This window comes from Photinus pyralis, unplaced genomic scaffold (assembly GCF_008802855.1).
Source record: "Photinus pyralis isolate 1611_PpyrPB1 unplaced genomic scaffold, Ppyr1.3 Ppyr1.4_LG3b, whole genome shotgun sequence".
Taxonomy (NCBI): domain Eukaryota; kingdom Metazoa; phylum Arthropoda; class Insecta; order Coleoptera; family Lampyridae; genus Photinus; species Photinus pyralis.
The window spans coordinates 9,857,029-9,876,465 of record NW_022170510.1 but is presented as its reverse complement, the minus strand read 5'-3'; the positions used below and the strand labels follow the sequence as shown (position 1 = coordinate 9,876,465).

At 35.5% G+C, this 19,437-nt stretch overlaps 1 protein-coding gene across 2 annotated transcripts in view; it reads left to right on the top strand.

The window, feature by feature from the left end:
• LOC116167227 overlaps window positions 1–11,554 on the top strand; it is a gene marked incomplete at its 3' end in the record, with an annotated part of 118,169 nt that extends 106,615 nt beyond the window's left edge. Inside the window, 6 exon segments of one of the 2 annotated variants that reach the window (XM_031482500.1) lie at window positions 582–880; window positions 935–1,080; window positions 3,170–3,205; window positions 3,286–3,395; window positions 3,811–3,928; window positions 9,610–11,554. In XM_031482500.1, the coding sequence (XP_031338360.1) occupies window positions 582–880; window positions 935–1,080; window positions 3,170–3,205; window positions 3,286–3,395; window positions 3,811–3,928; window positions 9,610–11,554 (2,654 nt within the window). 2 annotated transcript variants of the gene reach the window in all.
• Window positions 11,555–19,437: the final 7,883 nt, after the last annotated feature.

Here is a 19,437-nt window from a genome sequence, read left to right as displayed (position 1 = left end):
GTCACTTTTCGGTTCATGCCCAACTTCAAAAAGCAATACTCGTTTATAAACGAAGTTTCTAACATCTTTAAAGCTTCAGATGTCTTTGCAATTTCTAAATGAATAACAACATCTAGACTTGTTGCTGTTGGAAGTGTTTATAGTCTTCAAGGTCTTTTGCTGCATTTGCTTATATCTAAAGTTTCTGAGATATTAAATTGAATCGATATTTTTTATTAAACGAGTTATTTAAAATTGTGTAACAGAGAAAACAAAATATTTAAAATTTATGATCTTTTTCAATCTAAGTAAAATTGTATACCTACACATGAGACGCGTAAAATTATCGAATAAATAAAAATATGCACTAAATACGAATTATGCCATCTACATACAAAAATCAAAATCACTTAATAATTGGGAGTTTTGACAAGTTACAGGAATGTCTAATAGACATTACTTTTTTTTAAATATTTTTACATAAAGAACTACATACACTATACTCCATACTTTAAGGAAGACCACACCAAGTGGAAACCGATCTCAAAATTACAAACCAAAGAACATTAAAACCATAAAACTTTTTATTGTCGTTTTTTCAGCACGATCCACTTCTAATCAGTTTGAAAATGACATTTCAGCGGGGTATTCGGAAGATAGCGACTACACATCTGATTTGAACTACCCCGTAGGTCAACATCCGAATTCGTCCGCTTCGCAGTTTCGAACAGCTGCGCATCAGATGCATACCCCGCAACGCTCACTCGAAACCTCACGTGAAAATTCCTACGAACGGGACGACATCCCCGGCCAACAGCAGCATCATCTGCCGGCTCCCTACGCGCACCAGCAACACCTTAGTCCTGGAACCTACCAACGTTATAACAGTTCATCCAATCAGGTAATGTTCGCGAAAGCACATTTCCACGGATTTGTCTTATGAAACAAATTTTAGCGATACTCTCCCAATAACACCGACGAATATGGCTACTCTTCAACTGTCCAAACGAACTCTATGCAGCAACAGGATTACAATATGGATTCCGACCCTCTTTTTTACAATAGCCGCCCTCCAAGTTACTACAAACAGGACTACTCAAGGTAAATATGTATAAATCACTGTTGGGTTTTACTATGTGCAATTTCTATTGTCTCTTGTCTTCATTGCGGAACTTAAATTTTATGAAAATCGAATCAAAATGTTACTGTTAGAAGGGATGCCCATCGATTCTCATTCGCAGGGAGGTTGCACTATGTCACAATGAGATCTATTCGTAAAGTCTTATGTTTTCATTAACTTTAAGGTAGGAAATCACGCCCCTAGGAATAGATGTGTTTGGCTCAATCTCTAATAATATCACCGAATCGTATTAACGTTCCCACTTTCAAATTTTCTTTGCCTTTCTCCTTTGTAGAGTTGTAGAGATTGCTGGATCTCCAACGTTTTCCAAAATCGCTTGCCTTTCTGGAAAATTTGAGCGCTCCAATCCCTCTTAAGCCCCCCCCCCCCTCTTAAGGATGGTGTCAAAGGTCGGATCATCCAGATCTTCCGACAAAGTAGTGAATGGTCTACTCTTTCCCAAAATGCGCCACACCAGAATCCAGTTTGAACGTTAAATTCCTAATTTTCATTGTACCAGTTTCCTCGGAAGTTATAGACTAGAAACCAATTTCGAAAGAAAATTCAAAGGGCTGTAACTTTTGAACTAGTAGCCCAACCTTAGAACTGTTTGAAATTATGGATTCTACAGGGCACATTCTATAAGAAAATTTTTTTTCCCGGTCGATCTGAGACAATTTTTTTTTCGGGGCTCAAAAAAAGGCAGTGTATAACCTTCCTTTTTTACCAAAAATCGACTACAACAAAATTTCTCGGGAAAACACTTTTTCTTATTAATTTTGGTGCGTAGAATCCAAAACAATTCGTACTTTTTCGATCAGACTTCTCAATCAAAAATTATAGACTAGAAACCAATTTCGAAAGAAAATTCAAAGGGCTGTAACTTTTGAACTAGTAGCCCAATCTTGGAACTGTTTGAAATTAAGGATTCTACAGGCCACATTCTATAAGAAAATTTTTTTCCGGGTCGATCTGAGACAATTTTTTTTTCGGGGCTCAAAAAAAGGCAATGTATAACCTTCCTTTTTTACCAAAAATCGACTGCACCAAAATTTCTCGGGAAAACACTTTTTCTTATTAATTCTGGTGCGTAGAATCCAAAACAATTCGTACTTTTTCGATCAGACTTCTCAATCAAAAGTTATAGACTAGAAACCAATTTCGAAAAAAAATTCAAAGGGCTGTAACTTTTGAACTAGTAGCCCAATCTTGGAACTGTTTGAAATTATGGATTCTACAGGCCACATTCTATAAGAAAATTTTTTTTCCGGGTCGATCTGAGACAATTTTTTTTTCGGGGCTCAAAAAAAGGCAGTGTATAACCTTCCTTTTTTACCAAAAATCGACTACACCAAAATTTCTCGGGAAAACACTTTTTCTTATTAATTTTGGTGCGTAGAATCCAAAACAATTCGTACTTTTTCGATTAGACTTCTCAATCAAAAGTTATAGACTAGAAACCAATTTCGAAAGAAAATGCAAAGGGCTGTAACTTTTGAACTAGTAGCCCAATCTTCGAACTGTTTGAAATTATGGATTCTACAGGCCACATTCTATAAGAAAGTTTTTTTCCCCGGTCGATCTGAGACAATTTTTTCTTCGCGGCTCAAAAAAAAGGCAGTATATACCTTCCTTTTTTACCAAAAATCGACTACACCAAAATTTCTCGGGAAAACACTTGTTCTTATTAATTTTGGGGCGCAGAATCCAAAACAATTCGTACTTCTTCGATTAGACTTCTCAATCAAAAGGTATAGCTCGAGTTTCCTTTTCAATTTTGTTCCAATCTAACTTCTTGAAAAGGTTGTCTGCTCCCACAAAATTAGTTCCATTGTCAGAAGTGGTATCAATAGCACATATGTAATGCACAACTTAATTCTGCTCGACACATGATCTTTCATCACAACTCAGTCAGCAAGTAGATAACTGTACCTTTCCTAGTAGCTTGAATCCGCTTTTTGATCACTCCAGTCCAATCATTTAGATGCCATATCAAATGTTAGTGTATCCTTTTATTCGTCCCCCAAACTACTATATAAAAGAAAATTAAATACCTTTTTCGTTACACAGACGACGAAAATTTACTGGAGACCATGAAAAACATAGGTAAGAGTCGCAGAATTTTGCACACTTTATTAAGACTTCTTTGTCATAATTGGAAAGTTAAAGCTATTTGTGTATTTCAGCGAGAATACATGGGCCGGGTGCAACAACTACAACTACAGTAAACAAAACCAAGATGTAGATTACATTGAAGATTCTTACTATGTAACGTCGTCTCCGCGAAAAAGTAAAAGTAAGTCAATTTTTTAATTTTTTGGCTTCCGATTGTTTTTGCTTCTCTCTCATTGCGTCTGCATCTTTTTGTTTTCGTTTTTCAAGCGAGTCGTTTTCATTGCCTTTTTTCACATCCTGCTTCTTTTTTTGGTTGCGGGTTCGATCTTTTTCTCTTTGATTGCCTCGTGTCATTTTTAATTTACTGCTTGACAGGTTGACTCACGGTTTATATTGAATTTTGTGTGGATGTCACATTTGTCCAAATGCGCTCTAGATCATCTACAGACCAAAACATGAGTCATATACATGCTGAACATTAGATACTATACACGCCATAAAATTTGCAAGGTTATCACTAGGTATCTTGGTCAATTCGATGCATGCTTCTGAAAAAAGCTCAAATCTCAGATACTTACTAATTCATCTTTTTTCAGCGGGAAGGCGGCCCAGTTTAGAACGGCAACCTACACTGTACGATGAATCCAGCTTATATTCCTCAAGTTTCTGTTCCAAAGATAAAAATAGTCACATTGTATCCTACGTTCAAGCCAAGTAAGTATGACTTTATCTAAATGTAAGGTGCTTTATTAATTGAGCCGTTTTGCGCACTAACAAATCTAGATTTGTGCCAAAGACCTTCTTTTGTTTTTATTATTGCCTTAATTTTTAAATAAGTCAGTGAATGGCAACGTCTTATGGTGGGTCTACACAATCATTAACATTAGTTCACCAGATAATTAAGAAATAACCAATAGAAACAAAGGTATGGTTTCGTTGGTTATTTCTTAATCATCTAATGATTGATCTAAAGAATTCCCCGAACAAAATTTTAAGCGTTTTGAGGAAACTTATTAAATTACTACATTTTTGACATACCTACCTAACCCCACGAAAAAGTCAAACGGCGCGGCGTCATATCGGGATACCTACCTGGCCATTAAATATAATACAGGCAATTTGTGCTCAAATGGGCATCTAGCGGGAAAGTTGTGGGGTAGTTTTGATTTCTTTGATTCTATTTTTTGGGGTGCTGAATCGGAATCTGAGGTTTGCCAACAAAATTTCATGACGCAACATTGAAAACAACTTGAAAACTATCAACTTTTCGAAAATAACCTTCCTATTCAAAATGAAAGTACCTACATAAAGTTTCCTACAGATTCCACTATTTAGTTTTTTTCCTCGATGAACCGTTCGAGCTCAAGCGCCAGTTGAGAATTGGCGTATTTCGGCTGTATCCGCAATCTTTTATTATGATTTTATTATTATTCTGTGCAAATATAAATCCGTACTTTTCATTGTCTACCGGTCTCCTCAAAAAATTTTATAACTGTTCCGTCTGGTAAAAACTCTCCCACTCCTTCACAAATAAGTTTGCGAATTATCATGTACACAAAGCGAACAAAGTTACACAGATGGACGGACGGACAGTCCAAAATCGTGAACTCGCTTTTTGTCGCTCGTTAACAATATGTAAATAGAAAAGAAATAAATCTGATTCAGTTGTTAACAGACAAATTGAAGCTGGGGCAACTGCGTTACCCCACTCCTAGGAGTACATGATTCTTCAGAACACCGGGGCAAGAGGGATATAGTCGTTGAATAGGAAATCAATATACCTACCCCTTTTGCCATTTTAATTTTTTTAATTAATAATGACCACACACCACAAATTCAACAGTAATTATCCAAACATGCTACGGTAGGGTCTTGGGATTTCTTTATCTGGTTCGGAAGAGAGTGGGAATAGTTTTAGATAGCACCGTATAAGTATTATATTATATTATAAGTAATATAATAATATCATATACTGTTTTTCGTTAGAAATTAACTTTTCATACAATTCTGGACTACAACAAACACCTTGAACATTATGTAAATGAGAAAAAATCACCCTTACATATAAAATTCAAATAATAGTAGGTAAATGCAAGGAATTTACTTATTGGCAACCCTTAATTTAGGGTTTTAGTGCGAAAAAAACTATGTTTTGTGGAGAGCCAAAATACGCCAATTTTCAACTGAACGGTTCATCGAGGGAAAAAACTAAATAGTGGAATCTGTAGGAAATTTTATGTATTTTCATTTTGAATAGGAAGGTTATTTTCGAAAATTTGATAGTTTTCGAGTTGTAAGCACAAAACTGCCAAAAAAGTATCATTTTCAACTTTTTTTGTATTTTTTTCATGTTTCGTTACGAAATTTTGTTAGCAAACCTCAGATTCGGATTCAGCCCCCCAAAAAACATACAGAATCAAACAAATCAAAACTACCCTACAACTTTCCTGGTAAAAATACAATTTAACTGGATTAATATTCAGATTCAGATATTCTCATACCTCAATTCCAAAATGAGGCGAAGCCTCTTCCTATTGAAACCATATTTCTTCCCCTGTATCGTTATTGTAGAGAAATCTGTTTATGACGTACACTAAAGAAAGTGTTTAGAATACCTATGGCCTTTGCGGTTTCTAGAGCAATTTCAAGAGCTTTCAAGAGCTAAAGCATGCCCAAAAACCTCTAGAAGTGTTTAGATCCCAGTGCCATATAATTGGAATGCTTTCATTCTGTACCATACAGTCCAAACAAATAAACAATAAACAAATTTTTAGGACATTGTAGAAAAAAGACCAGATAAGAACCTACAACAGCTTCATTTGCTCTAAAACGCCTATGAATGCTATGAAATCTCACTTAGATCGCTTTCTACAGCTGTTTATGTTCTCAAGACTTTTTTCCGGAAGAATATTACTCTTATTTGAGCCTATTAGAACGTTCTTATTAAAATATAGCATTGAAAACTGTGACGTACATAAGTATCGTTTAGAATGCCCTTTTTACGCTTTCCAGAGCCTCTTGACTCTTGAGTGCTTTCCAATGACACTTTAGGCCATTTCTAGACCTTTTAAGATGTAAAAGGGTTTAGAAAGCTCTAGTTAGAGAGTAGAAATCTCTTCAAATTGCACCTAAAGATTTGGTAAAGCTTTTTAAAAACTCGATAGCCTCTAAGCCGTATTCACTAGTACAGAAAACCTTAGAATGTCTTACAGTTTGCTTAGAGGTCTCTAAGATTCGGTTAAAAAACTTCTATTATTCAAGGGAATTTTAGTAACCCTTCAGAAGCCCTTTAGATCTCTTAAAAAACTGTCGAGGAGTTTATACGACCTTTTCCAGAGTTTGCTAGGTCATTTTATGAAGTAGGCGGATCTGAAAATGTGAAAAAAGCCTGAGAATGGCTTTATAGTCGTGTATTTCTTAGTATTTGACTGCATTCGGATTTAGTAGCAGATTATACAAGGTGGTCCTAAATATAATGTAAATACGGTAGGGGCTAATTGTTTGGCTTATTTTATGACTAATAGTTCATATTATAAACATAGAAAATTGAAATTGATTATAATCCATATTCTCCTATGTGGTATTCGTTAATTATAAAAATTGAGAGTATTATTTAATATAATAATATATAAACATAGGTCCGCACACGCTTCGTTACCGATCTACAGGACAAGATTTTTTAATTTTTTCTGTATATATCCAGCAGTTTTTGAGATATTTTACTTTGAAACTCTAGTTACGCTGAAGGGTTTACATGATTGGATATGTCAATGATAGTGAGAATCTACAGGATGTTGTTTTTTTAGGGCTCATATTTCTTTTTCTAGCCATAATCTTTTTTTTTTGGCGCGCTACTGGATGATTGTGAAAGAAGAATTTTCTGGTCTGTTTAGCAACCTTTTTTTCTCTTTTAATTTTTTCGTATTTGCGACCGTTTTCGAGCAAAAAATTATAATAATTATTCCGTAGTTGGCTAAATGAAATTAGTTTTTAAAATGTCCGGTAGGCCCTGACTTTATTTGGATAATATCTTGTTTATTAGTTTATTAGTTTTGACAGTTGGTATTGAAAATTGTATCTTATGTTTGCATCTTTATACATGGTGTAGAAACGGTTTACGCACCATAGGGATTCCATTGCTAGTTTGAAAAATTCTACGTCTGCTCATGTCCTCATTTATTATTTTTCAAATCGGGAAATCTGAGTAATTAAGGGAATTAGAATTTAGCATTTGCGTAAAAATCTAATTTTTGTTTCAGTAATTTCACAGCACGACTGATTTTTACAAAAATGCTAATTTATTATTTCCTTAACTTCCCACAACAAAAAATTACACACGAATGAATAAACGCAGAATTTGACAATCCACCAAATTTATTTACAATTTTGCTGTAAAATAACTAGGGGAGACATATATAATAAAAATTATCTTTGAAATACCTATGGTGCGTAAACCAATGCTACACCCTGTATATGAAACAAAGTCGTGTATGATACACTACTGGTAACTCAAGAACGGCTGGACCGATTTTCACGTTTTTTTATTTGTTGGATTTGTCTCCAACCCGAACAGCAGAGTAACACGAAAAGCATATAATAGTTACTTATTATACAAGGGAAAAAGTATTAGATTTTAACTCGAGGTTTTGTTGTCTCCCGACGCGAAGGGGATGAGATGGAAGACTATAAAAAGAAATATACTCCCCAGTAGGGAATGCAATCCCGCAGCAAAATCTCAATCCCGGTATTTGCGGGATCGTTAGATGTTAATCCCGCGGGATCCCGGTGTTTGCGGGATCCCGCAAAATTTTAAATAAATTGGCAAATAACAATTTTGTGCGGTTAAGTTCTGTATTAAAATAAATCGCTAATTATCACAATATTCAACAAAAAAGAACCTTCAGCCTAACTTAGAACTCAAAAAAACTTCACCTATAAAGCACAAAAGGTGAACTTTTCTAAAATGCCTCAAAAATCATCGTTCATTTTTAACGTTTTAAGTTTAACAATTATTTTAAACATAATTTCTCCGTTATGCGTTTCATTAACAAAGCAAACAGAGTCGTCGTCGACAAATTACTCAGTCCCGCAAATCCGGCGGGATCCCGCTCCATTTATGTGCGGGATTAATCCCGCAAAAATGCTGCGGGATCCCGGTGTTTCGGGATCCCGCGATCCCGGTATTGCATTCCCTAGTTTCTAGTCTATAACTTTTGATTGAGAAGTCTAATCGAAAAAGTACGAATTGTTTTGGATTCTACGCCCCAAAATTAATAAAAAAAAGTGTTTTCCCGAGAAATTTTGGTGTAGTCGATTTTTGGTAAAAAAGGAAGGTTATACACTGCCTTTTTTTTAGCCCCGAAAAAAAAATTGTCTCAGATCGACCGGGAAAAAAAATTTTCTTATAGAATATACCCTGGAGAATCCATAATTTCAAACAGTTCTAAGATTGGGCTACTAGTTCAAAAGTTACAGCCCTTTGCATTTTCTTTCGAAATTGGTTTCTAGTGTATAACTTTTGAGTGAGAAGTCTGATCGAGAAAGTACGAATTGTTTTGGATTCTACGTCCCAAAATTAATAAGAAAAAGTGTTTTCCCGAGAAATTTTGGTGTAGTCGATTTTTGGTAAAAAAGGAAGGTTATACACTGCTATTTTTGAGCCCCGAAAAAAAATTGTCTCAGATCGACCGGGAAAAAAAAATTTCTTATAGAATATGCCCTGGAGAATCCATAATTTCAAACAGTTCGAAGATTGGGCTACTAGTTCAAAAGTTACAGCCCTTTGAATATTCTTTCGAAATTGGTTTCTAATAGGGAATGCAATCCCGCAGCAAAATCTCAATCCCGGTATTTGCGGGATCCCGCAAAATTTTAAATAAATTGGCAAATAACAATTTTGTGCGGTTAAGTTCTGTATTAAAATAAATCGCTAATTATCACAATATTCAACAAAAAAGAACCTTCAGCCTAACTTAGAACTCAAAAAAACTTCACCTATAAAGCACAAAAGGTGAACTTTTCTAAAATGCCTCAAAAATCATCGTTCATTTTTAACGTTTTAAGTTTAACAATTATTTTAAACATAATTTCTCCGTTATGCGTTTCATTAACAAAGCAAACAGAGTCGTCGTCGACAAATTACTCAGTCCCGCAAATCCCGCGGGATTCCGCTCCACTTATGTGCGGGACTAATCCCGGTATTTCGGGATCCCGCGATCCCGGTATTGCATTCCCTACTCTCCAGTAAAGCATTCCCTACTCCCCAGTAAATACAGTTCGATAATTTGTTGTACATTCCCAGAAATTGGTTCAGTAAGGGCTGCAAGTTTTAAATTAGGGCACCAAGCTATATGTACTAGTAAAATCGATAAACTAATCTCATTTTTCAATTTCAGTTCGCAATCCTTTAACCAAAGCTACGACGAGTACTACGATGCGTCGTCGTATATATCCCAAGACGATAGATACGGTCAAGATCAGGAGGATAGGCAGTGGGACTCCGGGGGATATACGAAGAAAGGCACATCCAAAAGGTTACCTGCGGTACCGGTCGTTCAAAATTATTTAAACAAAAAACGATCCTCAATCATAGCTCAAGAAATATATCAAAGTAGTGATGGTTACTTAAGTTCGCCGACGCCGAAAACGCGTCGACGTATGCCACAAATACCAAACAAACGTAGCGCCAGTAGACAGAGTTCAGTTAACGATACCGAAGCATACGATGGTTATTGTACCCCTGAAAATACTTCTCACAGAGGAGCTAGTTTACCTCCAACTCCTACAAAAACACCTAAAGTGTTAGCTCGTATAGCGGCGAACACGAAGAGTTTACCTCCGACTCCCGGACGTAGGCTTCCTCAACCAAATCTTAATCACCGCAGTGCCAAGAGTAAAAGGAATAATTTAATGAAGCGTACAAATTCCGCGGATTACGCAGATTATTCGAATGAGGACGTTTACGATAACGCATACATTCGACAAGGTGCAATAAGCGCTAGGGAGGTTTATAATGAGGATTACAATTACGCATATCAAAGTATAGATAATCTTACTGCTCATCAGCAGGAAGAACTAAACGTAACTTCTGCCATTGATAGTGATTATAGTAGAACTAGTGTAGCCGTTACAGTTAGTCAAAACGATACGTTTGGCGCGTATCAGCAATCTACCGAAGAGTATTATTTTAGTGCTCAAGATGAACGCGATTACCCCGCGGAAGACTATTACGAAATAAAACCAAAAGACACTAAACGAAAGTTACTGCGCGGTCGCGTTAAAAGTCCCCTTGTTCAGCAAAATACGGATAGCTTAGAGTCTCGCGATGATGAACTCAAAGATTCATTCGAAACGGCTGTGTCTTCGGTTAGTAGTTCGATGCAACAGCCACGTCGTGTACCGCAAATTCCCGATACGTACACGACACCCGAAATTGTCGTCAACAGCACAACCTCCATGGTATCGCCAGATTCCGTGGATATTCCCATTATAACAACCAGTGTCAACGTGCAATACTGCAGGGACCAAACAGAACCAGTCAAAGCAATATCAACAATAACCAGTACAAATACTACAGTACCAGATGTAACTATAACAGAACCAAATAGCACACTACCTTTTAAAAATGGCACTTCTAGAGGCTACTTAGTACAGCAAGATACAATAGAATCCAATTACCTCCAGTACCAGGAATCCATAGACGACGATATTAGTTTTAATATAAACAATCGGCTAGAAATTGAGTATCCAGAGAAGATAACCGAAGAGCCGTACTTAGAGCAACAGGACTCGATTGAAAGTTACATCGAGGAAGATATCCACGATATTTCGGCCGATTACACGAAAGCAATAAATAGAGACTCCCCTGCATCTGTGATACACATAACTGACGACGACGGTAGTCTGCGTAGAGGCTCCTCTCAAATTACTGTCGTCGATCCCTTCCATCCGTCACTTCAGCAACGCCCGCTAGAACCGTACGTTCCTATTAGCACGAGAAGGCCCTCCGTCGACCCGTACAGAGCGTCGTCCCCGATCAGACGCACCTCGGGCGACGCCCTGTCCTTGCTGAAAACTGGCGAAGACGTTTATAGCCAGCAGCGAAAGAACTCGATCGATCCTTACCAGCAAGGGGCACCGCGTCGCGCGTCCGTTAGGCGCTCTCCCGTTCCTCTCGAGTACGAGGAGCACGAAGATGCCGAGATTCCTCTTGAGGATGAGGAATTGGATAGTAAACACGATTACTTAAAGGAGGATATCGAGGTGAAACCGGCAAGACCTCAGGTAACGGCGCAGCAGAGATGGCACTGGGCGTACAATAAGATCATCATGCAGCTAAACGTAAGTACCTACTCTTCTACTTCTGTGTAAAGTACGGGTGTCTTTTATGAATCGAGTTTCCCAATGTACCATTATGATATTTTGATGTGAAAATGTTTATTGTAAAAACCGTTATGTCCATTATTTGACGATTTTTGTATGTGTGTTGTAAAGAACAGTGCTAGGGGAAGTTGTAAAAATCGGAGAAGAGATTCCACAAACCTTGACGAAGGTAACTCACTCTTCTGTATGGTATGGGCGCTGATTACAAACTTAAAGGAAGTAATAACCTTCCATGGGCTTTTTAAAGGAACCCAAAGTGATAAAAAAATATTTTAGCACCATCAGAAAGCTGAGAAACGGTTTTTCGGTTTTTTGGCATAACTTCGCTATTTGTAGATCTACAAGAAACTTTGAATGGGACAATTAATTAGCATAACATTATGCATAAATTTGTATGTCTTAAGGTTTATGAGATCCCCATAGTGAATGTTAAAAAACCTCACCCTGTATACTTTACTAAACAGAGAATTAAATCCCTTTCAAACAATGTGCCCCACGAAATTTTTTTTTATTTAAAGTGTTCAAAGGAGTGTGTAAAATTCAGAAGGGAGGCTAGAGGGGGCTTATATATTCATACATACATATTAAATTGGCGAATTAAGAAAATTACAAAGAAAAAATAAAAATCGACGTGTTTCAGGCTTTTTCCGATTCGTAAATATTCGTAATAATCGAAGCCACCGTAATATGGTGGCTTCGTAATAATGCCAAAAATAAGTTTATTCTATACATATTCATTATTCATACACTTTGTAAAATTCGCAACAGAATTTCTATAGGTGTCGTGCTTTTTAGTTAGAAAACCCTACGACAAAATTTGTTACTGTTTCTTTTATATGATTTTCATCTGTAAAACATTCCAGATCAATAATTTGGGCCATAATTGTTAAGGTTTGCTTGAAAACTACTGATAATAAAAAATAAGCCAGTAAAATGAGACAACAAAAATGGCAAACATCAGAAAAAATAAAGAACATCTGATTTTTATTCTGTTGGCTAGGACTCATTCTCATAGGGGTTTATTTTCTTTGGTAATTTTATTAGGATACATGAGAGTAGCATAAAACCAAGTTTTCAACTTCCAATAGCTTGTGCTAGCAGAGTTGTGGTCGAAAAACCTAGATTTTTTTAACTTTTTTCAATTTTGTGTAAATTATCTTGAGAATTACCGGATACACGGAAAATAGCCTTCCACTTTCTTTTAAAGAAGATAAAATTACCTACAACTTGAGCCAAAGAGCAGCTCTGTAGGTATAATAAGCCACAGGCCTTCAGTCTTTCTAATACGAACTTACTTGTATGTACAGTGTGTCCTATTTTGGTTGTGACTACAGTGAATCTCAGCTGTTCTTAAACATAGAGACTTGCAGGCTTCGCGACCCTGTGCTACTATTTTGAGAAAATTTTATAGCTATACATTTGTTTCTAAGATACAGGGCGAAAACGAAAAGTTTTACTTTTTGAGACGTTATCATACATCCCATGCAAGATTGAAAAAAGGTCCTGTCTGTTTTAGAGATTTTCACGTAGAATCCAATGGCGTGCTCAAAAAACAATGTTGGCCCACCGTTTCTGAGATTCGACCTAAAGTTGGTATTTTTTAAATGTAACGCTCTGCATCTGGGATTTTACTTGGGATTGTACTAAATCGTCCTGAAAATTGATAAAATATTACCCTAAGATTGCCATCTGCGGATTATAAATGTTTAATAAGGTGTCCAAATTGAAGGCAGTACGGGTGGCGGTGGCGGTAATTTAGCCAATACTGTAAATGTAAAAAATAAAGGGAGGGGCGACGTTTTTGAAAATAAAAATAAAAAACAATACTCCATGCATAATTTTTTTACATACCTTTTTGTGTATTTGTTCTGTTTTTTATTAATTAATTATTTCCCTCTTCCTATTTTATTCCCCTTGTCGTTGTAAATTAGCTACACTGACGTGACGATATGTGACATTTTAGTTTTGATGATTTTTGAATGCCATACTTTCTAAAAGAAGTCATCACCTTTATTTGCCTGTATACCATAAATAGGTCTTAACACGTCAGTAACTATAGTAGATAATAAATTAGGACAATGCATATATAAAAAGAATTATAAAAACAGTTTAAAATTTCAAATAAATAAAAGCTAGACAAACCATGTAGCTAAAACAGAATAATATACATTACAAACAATACAAAAAAATTACGTAAAAATGACTTATCGTTATAATACTGTATATTTTAACGTCAATTTTTTGCATTCTTTTTCTAGATTACATTGGTGTATCATAACCTATATTTTTTTATATGATTAGGTATATATTATACTATAACATACATTTTTGAATTTACAGAATTTTGAAATTTACATGCTTCTACCATCAGACCATGGACGCAATAAACAAAACAAAATCTCTGTGAATCCATAGCCTACTATTAAAAAACCGTAGAAAATAAAGTTTTTAGTTTTGGTTCATGGGTAAAATAAAAAAATATACATAGGATGCAATCAGGAAAATAATGCAAAAAATTGACGTTTAGATATACAGGGTGTTGCATGTAAAAACCAAATCTCAAAAACGGTGGTCCAAAATATGTTTTTGACTACACCGCTGGATTTTACATAAAAATATCTAAAATAGACAGTGTGTCTCTTTTTTCTATGTTACAACGTCTCAAAAAGTCGAACTTTTCGTTTTCACGCTGTATCTTAGAAACAAACGTAGCTAAATTAATTCTGTTTATGGTATTAAGCTTAAAAAAAATGGCATATGGTCGCGAAAACCGCCACCTCCCCCTGTTTCGGAGGCCGCATCGGTTCAAATAAAAAATATTTTATTTAGCACGATAGTTCCAGCACCTGCAGGTATTTTCGTGCAATGAATGGTTCACGGGTTATAATTTTAGGGGTTCGCATCAAGCCCCCTCCTAGCTATCTAAATTGTCGTACTTTCGAAATTCTTTTTTAATAAAATTATAAATTACAACCGGGGGTGGTGAGTGGTTCGTTTTGAAATGAACACCCTGGATATTAATATATACATTGGTTAGTTTCAAAGTTATGCGGTATTTATAGGAGGTTGGAATCCAGTTATTAGCTTTTTTAAACGAAACTATTGACGTAAAATGCCCACTGTGAATTTTGATATACGCACAGTGATGTCACAATTGCAGCCCTCACATCCTCAACCCCGAGCTTAATCCCATAAAAATACGACAACTTTTGTAAATCAATGAGACATAGTTGAGAAAATTTATTCCAAACATTTATATTCGAATTACGATTAATTTGAACACCTGAATAGAGATAAGAATGCAAAACGATGAACACGTGTTCAGATAAATGCGACGAATTGGTTTTGTATCGCTTGTGATTGGTTTTTTGACAAGGATAGAAATATGTACCTAAATGAGACGAAGTGGGAACGCTTTGAAAAGCAGTTTGTGTTAGTACCGGTGTTATTGAAATGATTTGCGGGTGTTTGTTTGAAAAATGTGCTGTTCTCGTGAATCAAACTAAAAAAGTTTGTGGCTGTAGCATCATTGGCAACAAAAAAGGTAGGATTGTTAATAACGTTCTTTAAAAATAGTTGCCAACGGGTACATTGGGTCAAGTTGTACGGTTTTTTAGTACTTATAATATAACCACCGATGCGTTTTGGGAATTTTTTGGGCCGTAATTAATCTTAGAGGATATTTCGATGTGCAAATGATATTGGTGTGTTTAAATCGTGGAAGAATGAATTTGGTTGTTTTCCCATTTTTCAACACTAAAATATCCCCCTACGACGTTGACCCAGGAAACAAAATGTAGTTTTTATGATTTTGTTACACAGGCCAATGCCTTACGGGGTTTTGGTTTACCACTACTCAGCGCTTATCCACCCTCTAAAATACACAATGAAATATGGGTACACGTAGATTGATGGAAAGGTCCTTTTTTGCGAATATGGCACCTTAATTTTTTCTAAATTTAACTAATATTTTCTGAAGATTTCTCATTGAAACTGGAAACCAAACAATCTAGATTAACAAAATTACAGTTAGATAACGAAATGCAGCTTGCCAGTCGATAATAATGAATGTCTGGACTGTTTGATAAAGGATATCCCGCTCGCACCTACAATTTTCGAGTGGGTGTCCATTGTGTTTTTTTTCTAAAAATATGTGATGAGGGCGCGTATTGATTTTAACCTAGTATATGTTTCTTTTTTTACGCATTTCAAAACTAGCAAAGAAATGTGTTGCCAAATATCGTATTTTATGCTTTACAGTGTAAAACGTAAAATAACAAAAGTTGAAAACTACGAGACAATCTTTAAATTAAACTACACGCTCTGGTACCTGAACTATATGTAGGTAATTGTTTAATGCCGAAGTAGGTGCATTCGATTAGGAAAACTTCGGTGTGTAGGACTTTCCATTAGCATACAGTTCTAATAATCTCCTTATCCAGGGTGTTGCATATAAGTATGTAAACAAATTGGGCTGTAGAGGGGATCAAACCAAGCACCTTTTCCAAATAAACCGAGGTTCCAACGCGTTTCGTTTGAGAGCCACCCTCAAAAAGGCGGAAAAAAATTTGCATTTCTTCTGTAATTTTTTTCTCAGCAACCATGAGAGTTACAAAGACTTGTGTTTGGAAAGGTTTTGGGATATGCCCTTTCCGATTTTGTAAAAATTCTTGCCACGCACCCCCAAATAGGAGTGCGATTTTTGAACATGAAAATCACCAATCTGAAAATAATTTTTGAAAATTCAAAAGAGACTTCCACTGCAATTCTAGGGTGGACAAACAGGGTGGCTAACAAATGAAAGCGGTGGAGCGTCGGTTTGTTTGGAAAAGTCCTTGCTTTGATTTCCTCTGCCATTCAATTCTTTTTTTTTAAACTACGATACTATACTTTCGTTTCTAAAAAGGGTGAAGAAAATGTGATTTTTCTCTCTAGTGAAGAAAGTATAAAACTGCATTAGTCTTATTTAATGACATTTAAAATTGAAATATACCCTTATCTAGATTGCTATGTACTTCGCAGTTCTTCAAGAGTGTGTAATCAGTATCAATAAATAACATTTTTCAAATAACTCAAAAGAAACTGAATCTAACAGCGATCTCGGAGGTCAACGATTTCTTCCAATAATTCTATCATCGAAGTAATGCATTCCCGGACGCAACAAGAATTGTAGTCCGGGAATGTGCTTTTAATGTGAGGTTTTTTCTGAAATCTCAATCAACATTATCATAAATTAAGGAATATTTATCAATGCATATCAGTTTTTGGTTACCCTCTTATTTCCTAGGAAATCGTTTCCTTGATAACACTGTTTCACATATTTTGATGGCTTATACGTATTTTCGAGAGATTTCAGAAAAACTTTTTGTCAAATGAAAATTGTCCCTCAGAGATTTATCGTAGGGAGTTCTATTTGGTATCATTTTCTTCGTTTTTATCTATACTTTCTGATAGAAATTATAGTCTCTAATGAAGAAAAAATTCGAAAAAACTACAAAAACGGCTTCAGGATTTTCTAGTACCTAAATGCTGATAATTCGTTTAAATTTTGTAAATTTGTCAAAAACTGATTACAACATTCGATTCTACTTAATAAGAAAAAGCGTTTTCCCGAGAAATTTTGGTACAGTCGATTTTTGGTAAAAAAAGGAAGGTTATACACTGCCTCTTTTTGAGCCCCGAAAAAAAAATTGTCTCAGATCGACCCGGAAAAAAAATTTTCTTATAGAATGTGGCCTGTAGAATCCATAATTTCAAACAGTTCCAAGATTGGGCTACTAGTTCAAAAGTTACAGCCCTTTGAATTTTTTTTCGAAATTGGTTTCTAGTCTACAACTTTTGATTAAGAAGTCTGATCGAAAAAGTACGAATTAATTTGGATTCTACGCACCCAAATTAATAAGAAAAAGTGTTTTCCCCAGAAATTTTGGTGCAGTCGATTTTTGGTAAAAAAAGAAGGTTATACACTGCCTCTTTTTGAGCTCCGAAAAAAAAATTGTCTCAGATCGACCCGGAAAAAAAATTTTCTTATAGAATGTGGCCTGTAGAATCCATAATTTGAAACAGTTCCAAGATTGGGCTACTAGTTCAAAAGTTACAGCCCTTTGAATTTTTTTTCGAAATTGGTTTCTAGTCTACAACTTTTGATTAAGAAGTCTGATCGAAAAAGTACGAATTAATTTGGATTCTACGCAACCAAATTAATAAGAAAAAGTGTTTTCCCGAGAAATTTTGGTGTAGTGGATTTTTGGTAAAAAAGGGAGGTTATACACTGCCTTTTTTTGAGCCCCGAAAAAAAAATTGTCTCAGATTGACCCGGAAAAAAAATTTTCTTATAGAATGTATCCTGTAGAATCCATAATTTCAAACAGTTCCAAGATTGGGCTACTAGTTCAAAAGTTACAGCCCTTTGAATTTTCTTTCGAAATTGATTTCTAGTCTACAACTTTTGATTAAGAAGTCTGATCGAAAAAGTACGAATTAATTTGGATTCTACGCACCCAAATTAATAAGAAAAGGTGTTTTCCTGAGAAATTTTGGTGTAGTCGATTTTTGGTAAAAAAAAGGAAGGTTATACACTGCCTCCGTTTGAGCTCCGAAAAAAAAAATTGTCTCAGATCGACCCGGAAAAAAAATTTTCTTATAGAATGTGGCCTGTAGAATCCATAATTTGAAACAGTTCCAAGATTGGGCTACTAGTTCAGAAGTTACAGCCCTTTGAATTTTTTTTTTCGAAATTGGTTTCTAGTCTATCAACTTTTGATTAAAGTTGCATCGAAAAGTACGAACCATTAACTTTGGATCTAACGCAACCCAAATTAATAAGAAAAAGTGTTTTCCCCCAGAATTTTGGTGCAGGTCGATTTTTTGGTAAAAAAGGAAAGGTTATACAACTGCCTCTTTTTGAGCTCCGAAAAAAAAATTGTCTTCAATATCGACCCGGAAAAAAAGATTTTTCTATAGAATGTGGGCCTGTAGAATCCATAATTTGAAACACGTTCCTAAGATTGGGCTACTAGTTCAAAAGTTTACAGCCCTTTGAATTTTTTTTTCGAAATTGGTTTTTAGTCTAACAACTTTTGATTAAGAAGTCTTGATCGAAAAAGTAACGAATTAATTTGTATTCTACGCACCAAATTAATAAGAAGAAAGTGTTTTCCCAGAAATTTTTGGTGCAGGTCGATTTTTTGGGTAAAAACGGAAGGTATACAACTGCCTCTTTTTGGAGGCTCCGAAAAAAAGAAATTGTCTCAGATCGACCCGGAAAAAAATTTTCTTATAGAATGTTGGCCTTAGAATCCATAATTTCAAATCAGTTCCAAATTGGGCATACTAGTTTCAAAAGTACAAGCCTTTTGAATTTTTTTTCGAAATTGGTTTCAGTCTACAACTTTTTGATTAAGACGTCTGATCGAAAAAGTACGAATTAATTTTGGATTCTACGCACCCAAATTAATAAGAAAAAGTGTATCCCCGAAATTTTGGTGCAGTCGATTTTTGGTAAAAAGGAAGGTTTACACTGCCTCTTTTGAGCTCCGAAAAAAAAAATTGTCTCAGATCGACCGGAAAAAAAAATATTCTTAATAGAATGTGGCGTAGAATCCATAATTTGAAACAGTTCCAAGTTTGGGCTACTAGTTCAAAAGTTACAGCCCTTTGAATTTTTTTTCGAAATTGGTTTCTAGTCTACAACTTTTGATAAGAAGTCCTGATCGAAAAAGTCGCGAATTAATTTGGATTTTCCTACGCACCAATTAATAAGAAAAAGTGTTTTCCCGAGAAATTTTGGTGTATGGATTTTTGGTAAAAAGGGAGGGTATACACTGCTTTTTTTGGCCCGC